Source organism: Cherax quadricarinatus, chromosome 7 (assembly GCF_038502225.1).
Source record: "Cherax quadricarinatus isolate ZL_2023a chromosome 7, ASM3850222v1, whole genome shotgun sequence".
In the NCBI taxonomy this organism is placed as follows: domain Eukaryota; kingdom Metazoa; phylum Arthropoda; class Malacostraca; order Decapoda; family Parastacidae; genus Cherax; species Cherax quadricarinatus.
Genome location: NC_091298.1, coordinates 19,020,723 through 19,041,099, shown reverse-complemented (window position 1 = coordinate 19,041,099; position 20,377 = coordinate 19,020,723). Strand labels below are relative to the sequence as shown.

General features: G+C 40.9%; 1 protein-coding gene across 1 annotated transcript in view; it reads right to left on the bottom strand.

The window, feature by feature from the left end:
• The window catches only part of LOC128686994 (putative neural-cadherin 2), a 919,537-nt gene that overhangs the window by 4,831 nt on the left and 894,329 nt on the right, over positions 1-20,377 (bottom strand). The window contains exons 21-28 of the mRNA XM_070082349.1: positions 17,813-17,913; positions 15,422-15,583; positions 13,521-13,712; positions 7,938-8,116; positions 6,886-7,075; positions 2,692-2,807; positions 1,205-1,333; positions 448-651 (exon numbers count right to left, since the gene is read on the bottom strand). Coding sequence (XP_069938450.1) covers positions 448-651; positions 1,205-1,333; positions 2,692-2,807; positions 6,886-7,075; positions 7,938-8,116; positions 13,521-13,712; positions 15,422-15,583; positions 17,813-17,913 — 1,273 coding nt within the window. The remainder of the gene's footprint in view (positions 1-447; positions 652-1,204; positions 1,334-2,691; positions 2,808-6,885; positions 7,076-7,937; positions 8,117-13,520; positions 13,713-15,421; positions 15,584-17,812; positions 17,914-20,377) is intronic.

The window sequence follows — 20,377 nt, the reverse complement described above, 5'->3', positions numbered from 1 at the left end:
TTTTTTTATGAGAATTTATAACCCGTGTATTGGCAGCTTCTTTGAAACTTAACAAGTTATACCAGTTTTACAAACGGCCAATACTTCAGTGAAAAAATTCTTTGATTTATTGCAAACACCTTTTCTCGTGTATCGAAACCCTGGATACCTTAACAGATCAAGATATCAAGTGGAGGGGAACGATAACTGAAGAGCACATGTGGCTCATTATTACCGGATGCACCCACTTTTAATTTGCAAAAATTATTTTGATCCGATAAGTAAATTTTGTTGATATAGGTTATCAAAAGATGGCTTCTTGCCTTTTATATTGACTTCCTTGTTTATTTAAAAATAGCTGAAGGTAACCACTGATCAGCTGGATTCTTAGTGCACGTCTATCAGAGGGCATTTTTTTACGCTATGCTGGTGTAATTTACACAGGCGAGGGTGGTGGTGGTCACTTACCTGCTATGTTGGGATTCTTGGTCCATGCTGGCTGGCCGTTGGCTCTGGGCGGCTTTAGCAGCTGCAGCTCCAGCAGGTTGGGCGTGCGGCTGCAGGGTGACACTTGCTCCTTACAGCTGACTGTGTCTTCCTTTTCGTGGGAGGCTCCCCTGCGTAATGCAGAACGACGGTGATGCTGGTGCAGCAGGAAGGCGCAGATCAGCACTGTGGAGAATGTGCATTCTAAAAAAAAAGAAAAAGTGGAACGGTGGGGTCTGAAGCCATGCTGAAGCAGTTATTGCTTCTTTACTCACTTCCCAATTTCGCTATTTCTGACTAATCGCATTTTTTGTGGTTCTCATAAACCAACAAAATATTCCCAAATCTAGAATATATTAGTAAAGGTTTTATGTTGTGCAATCTACAAATGACTTTACAACCGTAAGTTAAAATTCCTACAGTGGTTTTGATGGTACATAAATGTTATTGTTACGCATGTAGAGTACATGCAGTAGATTTTTCATTTAATTTGTGTAAAGCACTAATGCCGAGTGGATCATTCAGTGAAAGGCAAAGGGTAGTGATGCGGAATCTACATTATGTAGATTTAACTTAGTAAAGTCGACTTATTCCCATTAGAACAATTTACTCTCCTTATCTGGTTCAGCGTTATTTGGAATGACTGACATTGCCGATTGCTTTATAGAACCGAAACAGAAAAAAAGCAGGTCTCTAACTTTGCAGCTTTACGCCTAACGTCACATGTTAACATACTCACGGAGAAGAAAGGTGCACCAAACAACAATGGTGACGAGGATCCCGAGAGGCAGTTTTAGCGAAGTTTCCCCCACGTCTGGCAGGTGACAGTGCTGTCCTCTGAACCCTGCTGGACACGCACACACATAGCCTTCGAAGAAAACGGAGAAAACCAGATTTGTTGCAGAAACTCAACTAAGTTTTAGTAGTTAAGTAGTAGTATTCAGTAAGTATATATTTTTTTAGGTTCAGGCACACATAAGCACAATTAACATAAATTGCAACATATATGTAAATTTTCTAGGACTTATTTTGATTGGGGTTCTTATTTCCTTGCGGTTCTGATTATATTATCTGATTCTGATTTTTCACACCATAAAGGAAAATGCACTGCTTAACGTAACAGATATATTATACCATGTGTTGGACTGGGTTACATTCATCAGTGAGAGTAGAGATGAGTCACATTAAGTAAGAGATAGGAGTAGGGAGACCTCATATTTAATCAGCAGTGAGTGTGATGAATCATATTTAGTGAGCGGTGAGTATGTGGATAAGTCACATTAGCCCTTTATCGCAGTGGATGAAAAACAATAGGGCTGAGCAAAGCACTTCAACAACACATGAGAAGACACCATTCCCACGAGCCCTCCTAGGGCGGGGAAGACGGCAGACAAGAGGCCTAGCTTCTCCCTACGAGCCCCGTGAGGGCGGGGAATGGGGTTAGGCCTGGGGACAATTGGTCCCAGAAAATGAAGGGGTACTTGTACTTCCTCCCATGGCAGACATAGGTCTCAGACACTCCCAAGATTGGAAGCCAAGGCCGGGTCACCATCTGGAAAAGACCCGGGCCAGGAGAGTACCGGCGAATCAAGAAGAAGTACTTCAACACTTGTCCTGTTTCCTGACACTTCTTACCTAATCTAACCTGCCTCAAGACATACTAATGGTTGAAATCATAGCCATAATTTTTAAAGGGGTGGACTGGTAAGCAAGCGGAAGGCCTCGGTCAGATTACCAAAAGTTCCAGCTGCGGGTCATCATATGACCAAGACCAGCGTCAGGAAACTCTTGAACTGTTTCCAGACAAGCCTTACCTAATCTAACTTAAGCCTCAAAACAGCAGTAGATGGGGAATAAGTAAGTTTATTCAGGTATACACAAATACAGTTACACAGATTATCATACATAGCAGCATATGTGTAGAGAACCTGGGATAACACAAAAAAGTCAGAGTGACTTATTTCCACTGGGGTATGGTGTCACAAGACAAAAATGTTTATAAAAGGGAGCTACAGGGAAGTATGAGTGCAAAACAATGCCACAAGAGTGCCATAAATCAGCAGTGTGTGGAAGAAGTTAACGTCAAAGATGTATTTCCACATGATACAATGTTTGTACGGAAATGGGTGACATTTGGTTGTGCATACAGAAAGCCCATGGTTATGCAGAGCATTTCTTTACTACAGTGACTGGAGGATGTCACAGGGTACCACAAGAAAGCCTTACTTGGTTGGGTGTTAAAGCAGGTGCCACCGTTGAGACAGGGCCGCCATACACACTCATCCTCGTCCTCACACGTCGCTTGGCTGTTGCTGGTGCTCACCACGCGTCCCTCACCACACCTGTGTAACATGCAAACATCTGCCACTGAGCCACATCCCCTAATACTTGTCACTTGAATACTTGTCACTGGGAACCACAACTCTAGTTACTGAGCCAAAACCTGTCACTGTGAATCAGAATACCTGTCACTGTGAGTCACAATACCTGTCACTGTGAACTACAAAACCTGTCAGAATGAACCAAAATACTTGTCAGTGTGAAAACAATACCTATCAGTGTGAACCACAATACCTGTCAGTGTGACCCACAATACCTGTCACTGTGAATAATAAAAATTGCCACTGAGAAACACTATTAGCACAAAAACTATATTCATGGCAGGCAGCGCTGAGGCTGTTGATATTCTCAGTATTTTCCTAGAATTCCTGAGAGTGCATGTCGACAGAAATAAAAAAAAATAGGGCATTGTTAGTTCTATTAATTAACATCACTTTAATCAATAATACCAAATAGTAACCACCACTGGAGGGTGTTTCAGGGGTCAGCGCCCCCGCGGCCCGGTCCATAGAACACATTGCTTGTGTGTTTTGTTTGGCGATGGATTTCATTGTAGGTAGTAACAAAATCTGCTGCTTCACATATTCACGTTCACGTTGCTAAGTTTAACAGATTTTGTTTAGTTTTTCATTTTTTTTTCATAGTAACGTGTTTAGAAACCTATCAGCTATGGTGACATTACACTCATAACACACCGGCCGTCTCCCACCGAGGTAGGGTGACCCAAAAAGAAAGAAACGCTTTCACTGTCACTCATTCTATCACTTTCTTGTCAGAGGCGTGCCGACATTACAACTGATATACCTATCCAAACTGCAGTATCCCCAGCCTTCCTTCAGAGTGCAGGCACTGTACTTCTCACCTCCAGGATTCAAGTCCGGCTAACCAGTTTCCCCGAATCCCTCATAAATGTTACCTTGCTCACATTCCAACAGCATGTCAAATCACTCCACTCACTTCTAACACACTTGCACACGCATGATGGATGTCCAAGCCCCTCGCATACAAAACCTCCTTTACCCCCTCCCTCGATCCCTTCCCTCCACTACAGATTTATGCACCCTCCAAGTTATCCTATTTTGTACCATCCTCTCTAAATGCCCAGACCACCTCAATAACCATTCCTCAGCACTCGAGATAATACTTTTAGTAACCACGCACCTCCTTCTAAACTCTAAACTACGAATACTTTGCATAATATTCATACAACACACTCCCCTCAGATATGACATCCCCACTGTCTCCATACTCTTCCTTGCTGCAATGTTTAAAACTCATCCTTCATACCCATATAAGAATGTTAGTAGCAGTATACTCTCACACATATTCCTTTTTATCACCATGGATAAGCTCTTTGTCTCCACAGATACTTCAATGCACCAACTACTTTCTTCTCTCGTTAGTTCCATGATTCACTTCATTTTTCATTGACTCGTCCGCCCACAAGTCCACTCCTATATATCTAAACACATACACTTTCTCCATATACCCTCCCTTCAATCTGTTATCCACTATTTCATACCTAATTTTTGTTGTTACTCTCATCACACTTTTCTTTCTTATATTTACTTTCAATTTCCTTTTTTACAAACCCTCCCAAATTCGTCTACAAACTTTTACAACTCCTCTTTAGAATCTCCCAAAAGCACAGTATCATAGGAAAAAAGCCACTGTAACAACTCCCATTAGATATTTTACTTTATAAACCCACACGTTTTTCCCTACCATTTAATTCCTTTACAGCCCCATATATAAATACTGCATATTAGATAGCAATGGTGAATCACGCATCCCTGTCTAAGGCACACTGTTACTGGAAAATAATCACCCACTCTCCTATATAACCAAACGTGAGCCTCACTGTCCTCATAAAAACTCTTAATTGCTTTAAGTAACCTACTACGTATTCCATACACTTGCAACATCTGCCACATTGCTCTCCTATCCATCTTAAAATGTCTTTTCTAAATCCATAAATGCATCGTAAATTTTCCTATCTTTATCTAAATACTATTCACTCATATGCATCAATGTAAATACTTGGTCTGAACATCCCCTACCCTTCTTAAAACCTTCTTCATCTGTGATCCTGCTCTCTATCTTACTCTTAATTCTTTCAGTAATAACTCTACCATATACTTTACCTAGTACACTCAACAGGCTTATTCCCTTACAGTTCTTGCACTCTTATACCTCCTTTCCCTTTACGCTAAAGAACTATGCACACTCTGTCAATCCGTAGGTACCACCCCCCTCCTTTCATACAGTTAATAAATAATACCACCAACAACTCCAAAACTATATCCCCACCTGTTTTTTAAATTTCTGTCTTAATCCCATCAATCCCAGTTGCTTTGCTTTCTTTCATTCTACCCACCGCCTTACCTACCTCCGCCATACTCACATCTGGCTCTTCCTCACTCGTAAAAGATGTTCTAGTTCCCTGTCCAAGGCAGGAAATCATGGCCTTCCTCTTTTCATCAACATTTAACAATTTCTCAAAATATTCTCTCCACCTTCCCAATACCTGCACCTCCAGATATAATAACTCCCCTCTTTTATATTAACAATTCAATCCATTCGTTCCATAGGCTTTCCTCAAAGTATTAACCTACGTATTCTTAATGGATGAAAGCTATTAAAATGAGATCATTAAGAATATTCCATAATTGGATGCTGGGCAATTTAATTCTTTAATACTAAAACTTCTAATCACTATAAATAAAAGTCATGTATATAGAGGTTAACAATTACGAGAGGACATTTATGTAAACTCACTCATAAAACAGCACACTAAACCCATCCCACCATGAATTCCAGTGTTATATTATCACACTAAACTGCCTGATGCATCACTCTAGAAGAGGAAGCAGATTATATAGCAGTCCTGGCGCCACTCTAGAAGAGGAAGAAAAATATACAGCATTCCTGGCATGATTCTAGAAGAGGAAGCAGATTATATAACAGTTCTGGCGCCACTCTAGAAGAGGAAGCAGATTATATAGCAGTCCTGGCGCCACTCCAGAAGAGGAAGCAGATTCTTAACCCATCTCTAATTCCCGCAAGTAGAGTTACTTGAGCTGCCAGAAGAAGAAGAGGATTGTTGTCTGCGGTACTGCCAAGTTAATATCCAATCATAACTAACATAATGCTAACTTTGTATATCTCACAACCTTCTAATATTGTTGCCTGGACACTGGTGATGGTCTCTTTTTACTAGGAATTTAAACAAGAACCAAGTTATTTCGATGGCAAATATTGTTCAGCTCTGCTCTTACTGACAACGGCTGTGCCCGAAATACTTAATACTAATAATGAATATAAGAGATTTCGGAAATAAATTTATTTTCCAGTTTTCATTTTCATCATGAGGAAGCATTGTTGTTGTTATACTGAATAAATAATGCTATTGTTACATACAGTGAGGATCAGAAGCACTTAGAAATGTGACGTGTCAACAATGTTTGTAACAACGTATGCGTAGGTAGATCGTCACACACACACACACACACACATACATACACACACACACACTCACACACACACACACACACACACACACACACACACACACACACACACACACACACACACACACACACACACACACACACACACACACACATTCAAGAGCTTTAATCAGAGGTATGATAAAGCTCACGGTTCAGGGAGAGTGACCTAGTAGCGACCAGTGAAGAGGCGGGGCCAGGACCTAGGACTCGACCCCTGCAACCTCAGCTAGGTGAGTACATTCAAGAGGTGGCTTTGATGCTGAAGGAATCATGACAAAGAACTGGAGCTTAGAGCTTGTCTCTAAATTATAATAAGAATACTAATTAATAATAATAATAATAATAATAATAATAATAATAATAATAATAATAATAATAATAATAATAATAATAATAATAATAATAATATCACAGAAAAATAAGAAATTGCTGTTCTCTAAATCAGATTATGTGAAACGCTAAACCCCTGTGGGTCTTCCAGTTAATTTCGAAGGCTCGATCCTCAGTCTCGTCTGTTAAGAGCAGGACACTTATTTTCAGCAGTATATGAGAGTCCTACTTTACTGACCCACAGTGGTAGGACCTCCAGGTGTCGACGCAGGTGAGCGGGGTTCTGCAGGAGACATTGACGCAGGCTGAAGGGGCGCCACACCCACTCTCCACACCCTTGTAGACACTTGCCTGGCCCCACGCCGAGCTGTTGGTCGCAGGAGGCAGTGGAACGCTACGACCAGAGATTCGCAGATCGTCCATACATCCTGAAGAATTAATAGTGTAGAATTTTCTCTTTGGCACATTATATAAACTCCCAATACACATGCGTCGATTTCAAAAAAATACTGAAATGATATGTGATATGTAGTTTTTTTTTTTGCATGTAATAGCGTAATTATCGTAGCAAGAAGTTCCTTTGAATAATAAAAGTAAATAATTCATGTTAAGCTGTGGTGAAGTCTTGATCCTCCGTCTGTTGATTATTATTATTATAATCAAAAAGATGCGCTAAGCCACAAGGGCTATACAGCGCTGCTCCGTCTGTTGAGAGCGAGACAGACGCGTAACAGCCCCATCAAATGATCCCCGGAAGCTTCCCTGATCTCAAGCCGGTGACTTCTTGTGGGAAGTTTTGTGAAAGATGATGTTTTTCAAATACCAATGCTAGAATAAAGGATGGCATAGGGAAAGGTACACCGGACATGATGGTCAATGATGGAATGAACTGGAGTAACAATTACGTGTATTACAGAACAGTGGAGGTCCTGTTGCTGAAGTTACGTAGATTAGATGATCCCGAAGTTGTGTGAAAACCTCTTTCATACGTAGACAACTACATTTGCATATCTATTGCCATTTCGCTGCGTAGAAATAATGAACTTGAAAAAAATAACTAAGTGGACTCCTATATTCATTCATACCGCTTCCTATTAATTAATTTGGTTGAGAACACAGTGCTAATGTGCTCAGTTCAATATTTTATAAACACAGTATTTAAAAACATACCAGAAACTTAATATTTAAGTTACTTTGCTAAAAGGTTTCAGTTCGTATATTTGATTTTTTTTTTCCAAATAATGAGTTTGTTTTTCATTCCTTCGTTTCTTCACTCAAATCTACACTCACCGTCGAAAAAATCACTTTCGATCTTGAACACACTGACGTCCAGGAACTCCGGCGTCCCTCCTACGTGGACGCCCTCTTGCTTGTCCACCTGCAGTAGCTGGCGTCCCTCCAACACCAACGAGGCATTGTACAGGTCACCGTCGCCGTCGTCTGCCGACAGGAGGACCGCAGAACCGTACCTGTAGACACACAACTGGACGTCAGTGCCGCTATAAGTGCGGGAGTGGATAATTAATTGCCTTCAGCAATTATGTGAACTGATGGAGGCTCGGTCCTGTTCGAAGTACTGAACCCTCTGGTCCACTCCGACGAGAGCCGCTAATGTGACCTCCCGATCACGTCAGGTGGGATGTGAATGATAAGAGTCTGTGGGTGCTGGTGGTGATGTTAATGTATGATGGTGATGATAAAGAGTCCTCATCTTTTAATTGAAAAGTTTCCTACTGTTACATGCTTATCACAGATAATGATCGCCATTACAAAAGGAATGCAACATTAGGCTTAAAAAAAAAGAAGAAAGAAACATGAGTTAGTTCAAGGGAATACACAGAAGGTAGGGGGTAAAGTTGAAGATGGGGGAAGAGCGACATCAGCCACAGAACAGTGAAATACAAGGAGATACGAGCATCTGGAGATAGGATAACTCTATTATTAACTATTAGAACAGTAACGACTGCATACATATCTTTGCAAATAATTATCAATTGTACATCAAAAAAAATTTTTTTTTTAAATCATACCCCCGGCCGGGATTGAACCCGCGGTCATAGAGTCTCAAAACTCCAGCCCGTCGCGTTTTTTTAAATATTTGTTTAGGAAAATACGAGTTTCAAAGTAGATGAAAAGTTTGAGTTAGTTTTATGAAAGACGTATTGCCTGCACGAGCGTGATTAAGCCACAATCCACCTAGACATTAACACAACGAATATCTGATGCCCTAAAGGAGTATATATGCTTACCTCTCAGTGTATATACCACGAAAGGTAAAAGTAGTTTTCAGTATAGGCAGTAATTCCGCTGATACTGCATTTAACTCCTTGTGAGCAGTTATTCCAGGTAAGGGCACAGGTATGCCACTTAAGGGGCAACGGCATTTTTAGGTCCTGCTTTCCTCGCTCTTATTCATTTACATTTTTATTGTTGTAATTGCAGTATAAAACTTGCAGATGGAGATGCCCAAGTTTGGGTATAGTATATACAGAATAACACATCGATGTATTAGTATTTCATAATTAGATTTGTCACGGTAGTGTTTGTAAATAACCTTGTAAGGGTTGACTAATGAAAACAACCCAGTGATGACTTAGGAATCATTCGCATCTGATAAAATATAAATTTCTCCCTTCGGATGCGCTCTTCCTTTAGGCAGACAACATTAATTTGTTCGCATTGTTTCGACGACCCCGGCCATTACTAACTTGCTGCCATAACAGACCCGATTGTAAGGTTTCGTTCTGAATTCAGGTGGAAGATCGCGAACGATTCCCCGCAGTCGTGCCTTCCTCTCCTGTGAGACTTTAGGAACACATATCTAAGAATATACTATGCTTGACGGACCAATTTTGGAAAACGATAAGATAACCGTCGTTACTCGTCAACTTTCAGACAGAATGTTAGACTTAAGTAATCACCTACATCTTCGCATGCCTATACTCATTATTATCAGGGCCCGACGATCATTAGATTCCTGGCGAGGGTAGAAACATTGGGCGTGTTTCTTTACACTGGTTGTCTATGTTCTCCATCAGTAAAATGAATACTTGGGTGTGGGTTGCATTCTGGGACAAAACTGACCTAATTTGCCCGAAATGCTCTGCATAACAAGGGGCTTTCTATATAGTAGTATGTCATTGATGTCAGCTAGACCTGTATACCTTGTACATGTACTTGTAGTAAATAAAGATATTATTATTATCGTCTCGCTCCGGATCCTACCGGTAACACTGGTGAACGTATAAAGTTAATGACACAAACAAATGAAAAACGCCCAGTGTTTTTATAGCGAGGTTTACAAGCGCCGGACTAATATTACGAACATGGTCATCAAAACTGCTCCTGGTTTTTTTTTTTTTTGTGCGTGTGTGTGTGCCTATGTGTTAGCACATGAGGCCCCCATCTGAGCTAATTATTGCCGTTCTGAACTTTAATGACCAAAAATGCAGCGTGTTTTGAGCGACCAAGAGTGTTCTGTCCGTGTGAACAGATGTGATCATACTCATATATACCAAGGATTTATGTGGCAATCATTGTATTATGTGGAGATCATTGTATTTCTGTTGCAACTGTAGGGATTACTGAATTTTGTGTTTCAACTGTGAGGAATACTGGGTTTTGTGTTACAACTGTGGGAATTAATAGATTTTGTTTCAACTGTGGAGATTACTGGGTTCTGAGTTACAACTGTGGGGATTATTGGGTTTGTGTTACAACTGTGGGGATTACTGGGTTTTATGTTTCAACTGTGGGGATTACTGGGTTTTGTGTTTGAACTGTGGGGATTACTGGGTTTTGTGTTTCAACTGTGGGGATTATTTGGTTTTGTGTTTCAATTGTGGGGATTAGTGGGTTTTGTGTTTCAACTGTGGGGATTATTGGGTTTTGTGTTTCAACTGTGGGGATTACGGGGTTTTGTGTTTCAACTGTGGGGATTAGTGGGTTTTGTGTTTCAACTGTGGGGATTACTGGGTTTTGTGTTTCAACTGTGGGGATTACTGGGTTTTGTGTTTCAACTGTGGGGATTACTGGGTTTTGTGTTTCAACTGTGGGGATTACTGGGTTTTGTGTTTCAACTGTGGGGATTACTGGGTTTTGTGTTACAACTGTGGGGATTACTGGGTTTTATGTTTCAACTGTGGGAATTACTGGGTTTTATGTTACAACTGTGGGGATTATTGGGTTTGTGTTACAACTGTGGGGATTACTGGGTTTTATGTTTCAACTGTGGGGATTACTGGGTTTTGTGTTTGAACTGTGGGGATTACTGGGTTTTGTGTTACAACTGTGGGGATTATTGGGTTTGTGTTACAACTGTGGGGATTACTGGGTTTTATGTTTCAACTGTGGGGATTACTGGGTTTTGTGTTTGAACTGTGGGGATTATTGGGTTTTGTGTTACAACTGTGGGGATTACTGGGTTTTATGTTTCAACTGTGGGGATTACTGGGTTTGTGTTACAACTGTGGGGATTACTGGGTTTTATGTTTCAACTGTGGGAATTACTGTGGGGATTACTGGGTTTTGTGTTTCAACTGTGGGGATTATGGGTTTTGGGTTTTGTGTTTCAACTGTGGGGATTACTGGGTTTTGTGTTTAAACTGTGGGGATTACTGGGTTTTGTGTTACAACTGTGGGGATTTGTGTGTTACAACTGTGGGGATTACTGGGTTTTGTGTTTCAACTGTGGGGATTACTGGGTTTTGTGTTTCAACTGTGGGGATTACTGGGTTTTGTGTTACAACTGTGGGGATTACTGGGTTTTGTGTTTCAACTGTGGGGATTACTGGGTTTTGTGTTACAACTGTGGGGATTATTGGGTTTTGTGTTTCAACTGTGGGGATTACTGGGTTTTGTGTTACAACTGTGGGGATTATTGGGTTTTGTGTTTCAACTGTGGGGATTACTGGGTTTTGTGTTTCAACTGTGGGGATTACTGGGTTTTGTGTTTCAACTGTGGGGATTACTGGGTTTTGTGTTTCAACTGTGGGGATTACTGGGTTTTGTGTTACAACTGTGGGGATTACTGGGTTTTGTGTTACAACTGTGGGGATTACTGGGTTTTGTGTTACAACTGTGGGGATTACTGGGTTTTGTGGTGGGGATTACTGGGTTTTGTGTTACAACTGTGGGGATTACTGGGTTTTGTGTTACAACTGTGGGGATTACTGGGGTTTTGTGTTACAACTGTGGGGATTACTGGGGTGTTTGTGATTACAACTGTGGGGATTACTGGGTTTTGTGTTTCAACTGTGGGGATTAATGGGTTTTGTGTTACAACTGTGGGGATTACTGGGTTTTGTGTTACAACTGTGGGGATTACTGGGTTTTGTGTTACAACTGTGGGGATTACTGGGTTTTGTGTTACAACTGTGGGGATTACTGGGTTTTGTGTTACAACTGTGGGGATTACTGGGTTTTGTGTTACAACTGTGGGGATTACTGGGTTTTGTGTTTCAACTGTGGGGATTACTGGGTTTTGTGTTACAACTGTGGGGATTACTGGGTTTTGGGTTTTGTGTTTCAACTGTGGGGATTACTGGGTTTTGTGTTACAACTGTGGGGATTACTGGGGGTTTTGTGATTACTGGGTTTTGTGTTACAACTGTGGGGATTACTGGGTTTTGTGTTACAACTGTGGGGATTACTGGATTTTGTGTTTCAACTGTGGGGATTACTGGGTTTTGTGTTTCAACTGTGGGGATTACTGGGTTTTGTGTTACAACTGTGGGGATTACTGGGTTTTGTGTTACAACTGTGGGGACTGTGGGGATTACTGGGTTTTGTGTTACAACTGTGGGGATTACTGGGTTTTGTGTTACAACTGTGGGGATTACTGGGTTTTGTGTTACAACTGTGGGGATTACTGGGTTTTGTGTTACAACTGTGGGGATTACTGGGTTTTGTGTTACAACTGTGGGGATTACTGGGTTTTGTGTTACAACTGTGGGGATTACTGGGTTTTGTGTTACAACTGTGGGGATTACTGGGTTTTGTGTTACAACTGTGGGGATTACTGGGTTTTGTGTTACAACTGTGGGGATTACTGGGTTTTGTGTTACAACTGTGGGGATTACTGGGTTTTGTGTTACAACTGTGGGGATTACTGGGTTTTGTGTTACAACTGTGGGGATTACTGGGTTTTGTGTTACAACTATGCTATTACTGAGAGTACATGCCAGAATATTAACAGAGTGCCAGTTCTATTATGTGCAAGTACTGTACTAAATATTACAAATATATATGAATTCAGGTACATTAGGGTATTGGTATTTTAGAATACCAGTAAAATAATATTACAGTGCCAGTGTTACAGTTTCAGTACAATAGTGTCAATGTTACAGCTTTGGTACAAAAGTGTCAGTACTACATTGCCAGTTCTTGAGTGCCAGTACTATAGTATCAGTGCTAGAGTGCCAATACTTCAGTATTAGAACTATAGTGACAGTGCCATAGTGCCAATACTACAGTGTCAGTACTACAGTGCCAGTTCTATATTGCCGTTTCTAAAGTAGTGCCAGTATCATAGTGTCAATACTATAGTGCCTGTACACAGTGCCAGTACCATAGTGCCAATACTAGTGTCGGTACAGTACCACAGTATCAGTACTACAGTATCACTACCAGTACCACAACAACAGTATCAGTACCACAGTACCAGTACCAGTGCCACAGTACCAATACCACAGTGTCAGAACCATAGTGCCAATACTACAGTTTGAGTTCCACGGTACCAATACTATATAGTGTGAGTGCCAGTGCCAGAGTACCAATGCTATAGTGTGAGTGCCAGTGCCATTACCAGAGTACCAATACTGCAGTGTGAATGCCAGTACCAGAGTACCAATTGTACAGTGAGAGTGCTAGTACCTTGCAGCAGCCAGAGAGTGCCAGCGACCGTCAGTGAGAGTGGCTCTGGTGAGACAGAGAGATGTGGGGGGTCGAGGGTGGAGGCGCAGTGCCACACACACTCGGCCGCCCACCACCTCCACTGCCCACCTGTCACGCCCATGTTGTGACGTCACCACCACCAGTTCTCCTCGTCTCCTCCAAGTGCGGAACCTGCAACAGCAGGAAGAAGGTGTTAACAATTGCAACAGCTGGAAGACAGTGTTACCAAATGCAACAGCTGGAAACAATGTTACCACCTGCAACAGCTGGAAACAGTGTTACCACCTGCAACAGCTGGAAACAGTGTTACCACCTGCAACAGCTGGAAACATTATCACCTACAACAGTAGGAGACATTGTTAACACCTGCAACAGTAGGAGACAGCGTTACCACCTGCAGCAGAAGGAGACAGCGTTACCACCTGCAGTATTAGACAGTATTAATACCTGCCGTACTAGACTGCGTTAACACCTGCAGTATTAGACTGTTAACACCTGCAATAAAAGACAGTGTTAGCACCTGCAGTACAAGACTGTATTAACACTTGCAGCACTAGACTGTGTTAACACCTGCTGTACTAGAGAGTGGTAACACATGCAATACTAGACAGTGTTAACACCTGCAATACTTGACATTGTTTACATCTGCAGTACTAGACAATGCTAACACCTGCAGTACTAGACAGTGTTAACACCTGCAGCACTTGACAGTGTTACACCTGCAGCACTAGACAGTGTTAACACCTGCAGCACTAGACAGTGTTACCATCTACAACACTAGAGAGTGTTAACACCTACAACACTAGACAGTGTTAACACCTACAACACTAGACAGTGTTAACATCTGCAGTACTAGACAGTGTTAACACCTGCAGCACTAATCACTGTTAACACCTACAACACTAGACAGTTCTAACACCTCCAGTACTAGACAGTGTTAACACATGCAGTACTAGATAGTGTTAATACCTGCAGTACTAGAGTGTTAACACATGCAGTACTAGATAGTGTTAATACCTGCAGTACTAGACAGTGTTAACACATGCAGTACTAGATAGTGTTAATACCTGCAGTACTAGACAGTGTTAACACATGCAGTACTAGATAGTGTTAATACCTGCAGTACTAGACAGTGTTAACACCTGCAGTGCTAGACAGTGTTAACACCTGCAGTACTAGACAGTGTTAACACCTGCAGTACTAGACAGTGGAAATAAATGGTATAAAATACCGACACAGTATAAATATAAACACATATGCAGTATAATGTGATCCTTTATTGACAACGTTTCACCCACACAGTGGGCTTTTTCAAGTCACACACAGATCTACCTAGGTCTACTCACAACTTGTCCAATACCCCTGCCTAGCTACCCAAGACTCTATAACTCCACCAGGTAGATCATCAGATGCAGCATTCTCCACCTGACCTCAACATTCTGAACATGACTATAAATACTCCCGTACCTTCCACCCCAGGTAGATCTGTGTGTGACTTGAAAAAGCCCACTGTGTGGGCGAAACGTTGTCAATAAAGGATCACATTATACTGCATATGTGTTTATATTTCCACAGTACTAGACAGTGTTAACACCTGCAGTACTAGACTATAACTTTTTCTTATTATGAAAATCTTTTAAGGCTTAAGCTACAAGGAATTTATTATTATTATTATTATTATTATTATTACTATTTGTATTATTATTCTCATTATTATTATAATTATTATTGTTGTTGCTGTTGTTGTTATTTTATAGAAAAATATAAACTCGTAAGGGCCCTGCAGTGCCTGGTGGATAAAATATAATCAGGTCTGAACTGCAGAAAGGCAATGCAACTCCAATTCCTCGGATCAAGAGCCCTGGAGAAGCCAACAATACCTGAGAGAAATAGAGGTGGTGTAGCCTAGAGGAGTGAAGGAGAGTGCCAACTTGACGTAGCTGTTGAGGAGGAAGGTGGTGGGTGTGGTGGGTGTGGCACACCCTGGCCCTCCCCACCCTGCCTGGCACTCACACCGTAGCGAGCCTGGAGACCCACGACACCTGAAGGTGATAAGTTACGTATTTAATAGAATATTTATTTGTTTGAAATAAGGCTGGAATATTACCATGAATGGTTCACAGTCTGCCTGAGCACAGATATAATTCAGTTTTTAGTTACAGCTTGTTTTGTATTTTCTATTTAAATCCTCTTGTTACACGAAGCCTTGTGGCTATTATATACAGTGTTTTCCCGTCAGGTCACGAAATTATGTAATATTTACAGAACACAAACATGAGCGTGCAATTTTGAACACAAAATATGTGTTTAAACGTGTGAAGATATCACACTGGGTCACTGACTTTCTTCATGACACTGATGACCTAAATCCTCCCTTGACTCCTTCCAAGGAGGTGTCTTGTTGCTGCTGAAGGAATTGGAGCTGCCATTCTCTTTCTCGGATAAACTTAATTTTTTCTTGCCTTTGCCTATCAGATTCCCCAGTCTTTCATGACCCTTGCAGGTCTAGTGCTTCCGAGTTAATATAATAATAATCCTTACTGAATTCAAGCTGCAGACACTGTACTTGCCACCTTCAGAACGCAAGTCTGGCTGACTAGTTTTTTTTTTTTTTTTAAATGTTGACATAAATATTATGCTTCTCACATATCAGCAACACCTCAAACATAAAAGGCTCTGATCTATACTCACTCCGACTTAACTCTCACACATGCCTACTGGATTCTCAACTTCTGTAACTCATAACTTCCTTTGCCTACTTCCTCTATCGCTTCCTGGGTCGCGTTATGCACCTGTCAAAGAATTTCATTTCAGCCGCTTACTCAACTTCTTTTGCTGTGGCCTTTTTAGAATCCCAGATCACTTAGTCAACCACTCTTCCGCTTATTAATACTTCGAGCTCTTTTTATAAGTTATTAATTTTCGTTCTTTTGCATAATATTCATACCACACAATGATCTCAAACACTACATCTCCAAAGCCGCCAACCTCCTCCTCACTGCAACATTCAAACACTGTGCCTTTCACTCATACAAAGGTGTTGGTATCCAGTATTCTGTTTCTTTTCACCCATTGTTAAACTAATTTTTTTCCTCCTGCTACTTTCTTTCGCTAGTGTATTCTGCAGTTCATTATATTTTTTTATAGACTCATCTGTATGCACACACATTCCCAAATAATAAATTCATTTTAACCACCAATCTAATTTTTTTACTAGCTTCATTATAGTTATTGTAATATGCCATTCATTACGTTTCATTTCAATTTTCGAATTTACATGTTCCTCCAAGTGTTGTTTCTGTCCGGGCGAGAGGCGATGACACTATCTTTGCTCCACTCATTATGCTAAATGATCCGAGCGGAAAAAATGGACAATAATTCGGTTGCGGTTTGTCATCACTTTTCTGCAAAAAAAAAAAAAAAAATAAAGAATCCGTACGCCACTTGGGTTTATGGCAGCATTTATATCATGTGTCCTGCACACCTGTCTAAAAAAAATCTTAGAAATCAAGCTCTCAAAAAAAATGAGGAAGAGGAATCAAGTTTTTCGCTTGGATCCTCTTTTTTATGCCCAATTGTCTTCAATTTGTTATGTTCACGAATGTGAAATTTCAGTTTACAAATACAGGTACGTACGACACGTGCTTTATAGTTTCCGTGCACTTGAGTGCCAGTGTTCATGCCTAAATACAAGTATCAGTCATATCTAACATTCGTTCTTTTGCACATCTAGAGATATCACCAATGACCAGATATTTCTTGATCTCCAGCCAACCATTTCTTGACTACCATTCGTTAGTACGAATGGTAGTTGTCTAAGCGTTGAAATGGGTGGGTAACAGTTAACTATGTTTTCATCACAGTCTTACCTGAACACCTCGTTTACTGACAGATTTTGTATGAAAATTTTTCGTGCAAAATATGTGTAACCTGAATGCTTGTGGTAATAATAAGACTGGCAATAATAAGCATGGTAATAATAACCATGGTAAAAATAGTCATGGTGATTATACACATGGTGTTAATACGAATGGAGATAATACTCATGACAAAAAAATACTCACTTGCATAATGAATTCAGTCCCCTTGACTTGCTTGTCCCATTATCTGACAATCTAGTGATAACATTACTCACTATAACCTCGACCAGCTATTACCTTGGCCTGCCGTGACATTGACTCATTACTTGTGACCTTGAAGCACCTTGGGTGACCTTGACTGGCTATGAGTCACCTGTGGTGACCTTACCTGACCTGAGGTGACTCACTGACCTGGCGTGGAGACCGCAATAGAGGCCATTAGAGAGGCAGTCAGCGGCGGGACACCCAGGGTAGCTGGCTCGGCTGAGTACACCACCTCCCAGGTCCACCAGCTGCTGGAACATAATGTGATGAACTTATTGCACTAACCTAGTTTAGTAGTGACCCCATGAAACACGACAATGTGTTGAACATACCACACTAACAACATAACTTGGTAGTTACCTCGTGGAACAACATAGCAATGTAATGAACACACATCACTAATAACCTAGCTTGATAATTACCTCGTGGAACAACATAAAAATGTAATGAACACACAACACTAATAACACCTTAGTTCTGTGTGTGGGCAAGTTTGTCAACATGCTAAATTAGCCTTAAATAATTTGAAAGAAAATGAATTTGTGTGACAACTAGAGAATGGCTCTTCTGATTAGCTTCAAACTTATAATGCTGATGTGCTCTCCGGAACGCATACTTACCCTTGCCTCTTATGATCAGATTCTAACCATCATCACTGTTGTATTTCATAAAATTAATTATATTCTAGAAGTTTAAACTTTGCAGGCATAAATTTGCAACTCTACAAATACAGTAATGAAAAACATAAGAAAACAATGTTTCGACCGAGTCTGGTCTGCATAACTCCATGTTTGCTTTATAGAAGAAATTGGGAAAATTGAAATGCTGGTTTTCATGCTATGGTTTATAAATGCTTCATCCGATTGGTATCAAACCTTTAACGTTGATTGCTTGATAACACAACTTGTGAGCGACTTCCAACTTAATATACTCATATAGTTTAGGAGAAGATGCGAGCATAAATAATAAGCGCGTTTGCCTCGCACTCAGCAGACGAAGGATCGAGCCTCCACCATGGTCGTCTTGTGCTGAATGATATACATTTGCATTCCAATAGTTTAGGATATTACTCTCTCTGAGATAACATGAGAATGCCTCATCAGCTTGGCTTCAAATCTGGTGTTTCTTAGTGGAAGTTATGAACTAATTTTGATCTGTCAATGTCCCAATTGTCATTTTTTATATTAAAGCAACTGGGATATTAGTTTAAATGTGATAACCTATGAATGCATCTTTGATTCACATCAAATCTTCAACGCTAATGTTTAATTGCATAAGAAATATATACCGCATTCTGTAACATTGCTAACGCGTGCAGTGAGGTACAGGGGACTGGGGTTATGCAATAAGGGAAGAGATACGTTTTTCGGATCTCTCAGCGACAAAAATATATCTAATTCATTATATTAAAACTATTATTATTATTGTTATTATTATTATTATTGTATTCACGGAAGAAATACTGATCCCAAAGGGGTTAAACAGCACTTGGGAAAATGAGGAGAGAGTCAGAAACAGTTGAAGAAGAGGATAGGTCCAAATCTTTGAATCAATAGCCCCATCGCCGGCATCAAGGCACGTTCCTGGAGGGGCGGCTATGCCTTGATGCTGGGACAGCGTTTATAAAGGCAGAGAGTAAACGGAGTGCTCGCGTATATTTGGCATTGTTAGGTTTACCAAGATTTAGCTCTGATGGCGTTAGTTTAGGCTCAAAATGGGAGTTTGCACACCCAAGCAATGATTTTGCCCGGTTATTGCTCCAGCAAACTCATGTGCTGCTTCAACGGCCATGAATTTCTCGCCAGCAAACATCAGATTTTCCAGGTCGCTGTTCTTTACCTGTCTAAGTGGCTGGCGGCCCCATTATTCTTCGTGTTCATGGAGAAGCGCTAAACCCCTAAGAGTCAAACAGTGTCTGGTGATTTTTTAATTGGGTACAGTACAATACCGTCTAGTTAACCAAGATACATTAGTGTTGCACATGTGTCTTGTTGGCCAAGATACATAAGTGTTGCACATGTGTCTTGTTCACCAGGATACATAGGCGTTGCACATGTGTCTTGTTCAAGAAACATATGTGTTGTACATGTATCTTGTTCACCAAGATACATAGGTGTTGCACATGTGTCTTGTTCATCAAGATAGATAAGCGTCACACATGTGTCTTGTTCATCAAGATACACAAGTGTCGCACATGTGTCTTGTTCACCAAGATACACAAGTGTCGCACATGTGTCTTGTTCACCAAGATACACGTGTCGCACATGTGTCTTGTTCACCAAGATACATAAGTGTCGCACATGTGTCTTGTTCACCAAGATACATAGGTGTCGCACATGTGTCTTGTTCACCAAGATACATAAGTGTTGAACATGTGTCTTGTTCACCAAGATACACAAGTGTCGCACATGTGTCTTGTTCACCAAGATACATAAGTGTCGCACATGTGTCTTGTTCACCAAGATACATAAGTGTTGCACATGTGTCTTGTTCCCCCAGATACATAAGTGTCGCACATGTGTCTTGTTCCCCCAGATACATAAGTGTCGCACATGTGTCTTGTTCCCCCAGATACATAAGTGTCGCACATGTGTCTTGTTCCCCCAGATACATAAGTGTCGCACATGTGTCTTGTTCCCCCAGATACATAAGTGTTGCACATGTGTCTTGTTCCCCCAGATACATAAGTGTCGCACATGTGTCTTGTTCCCC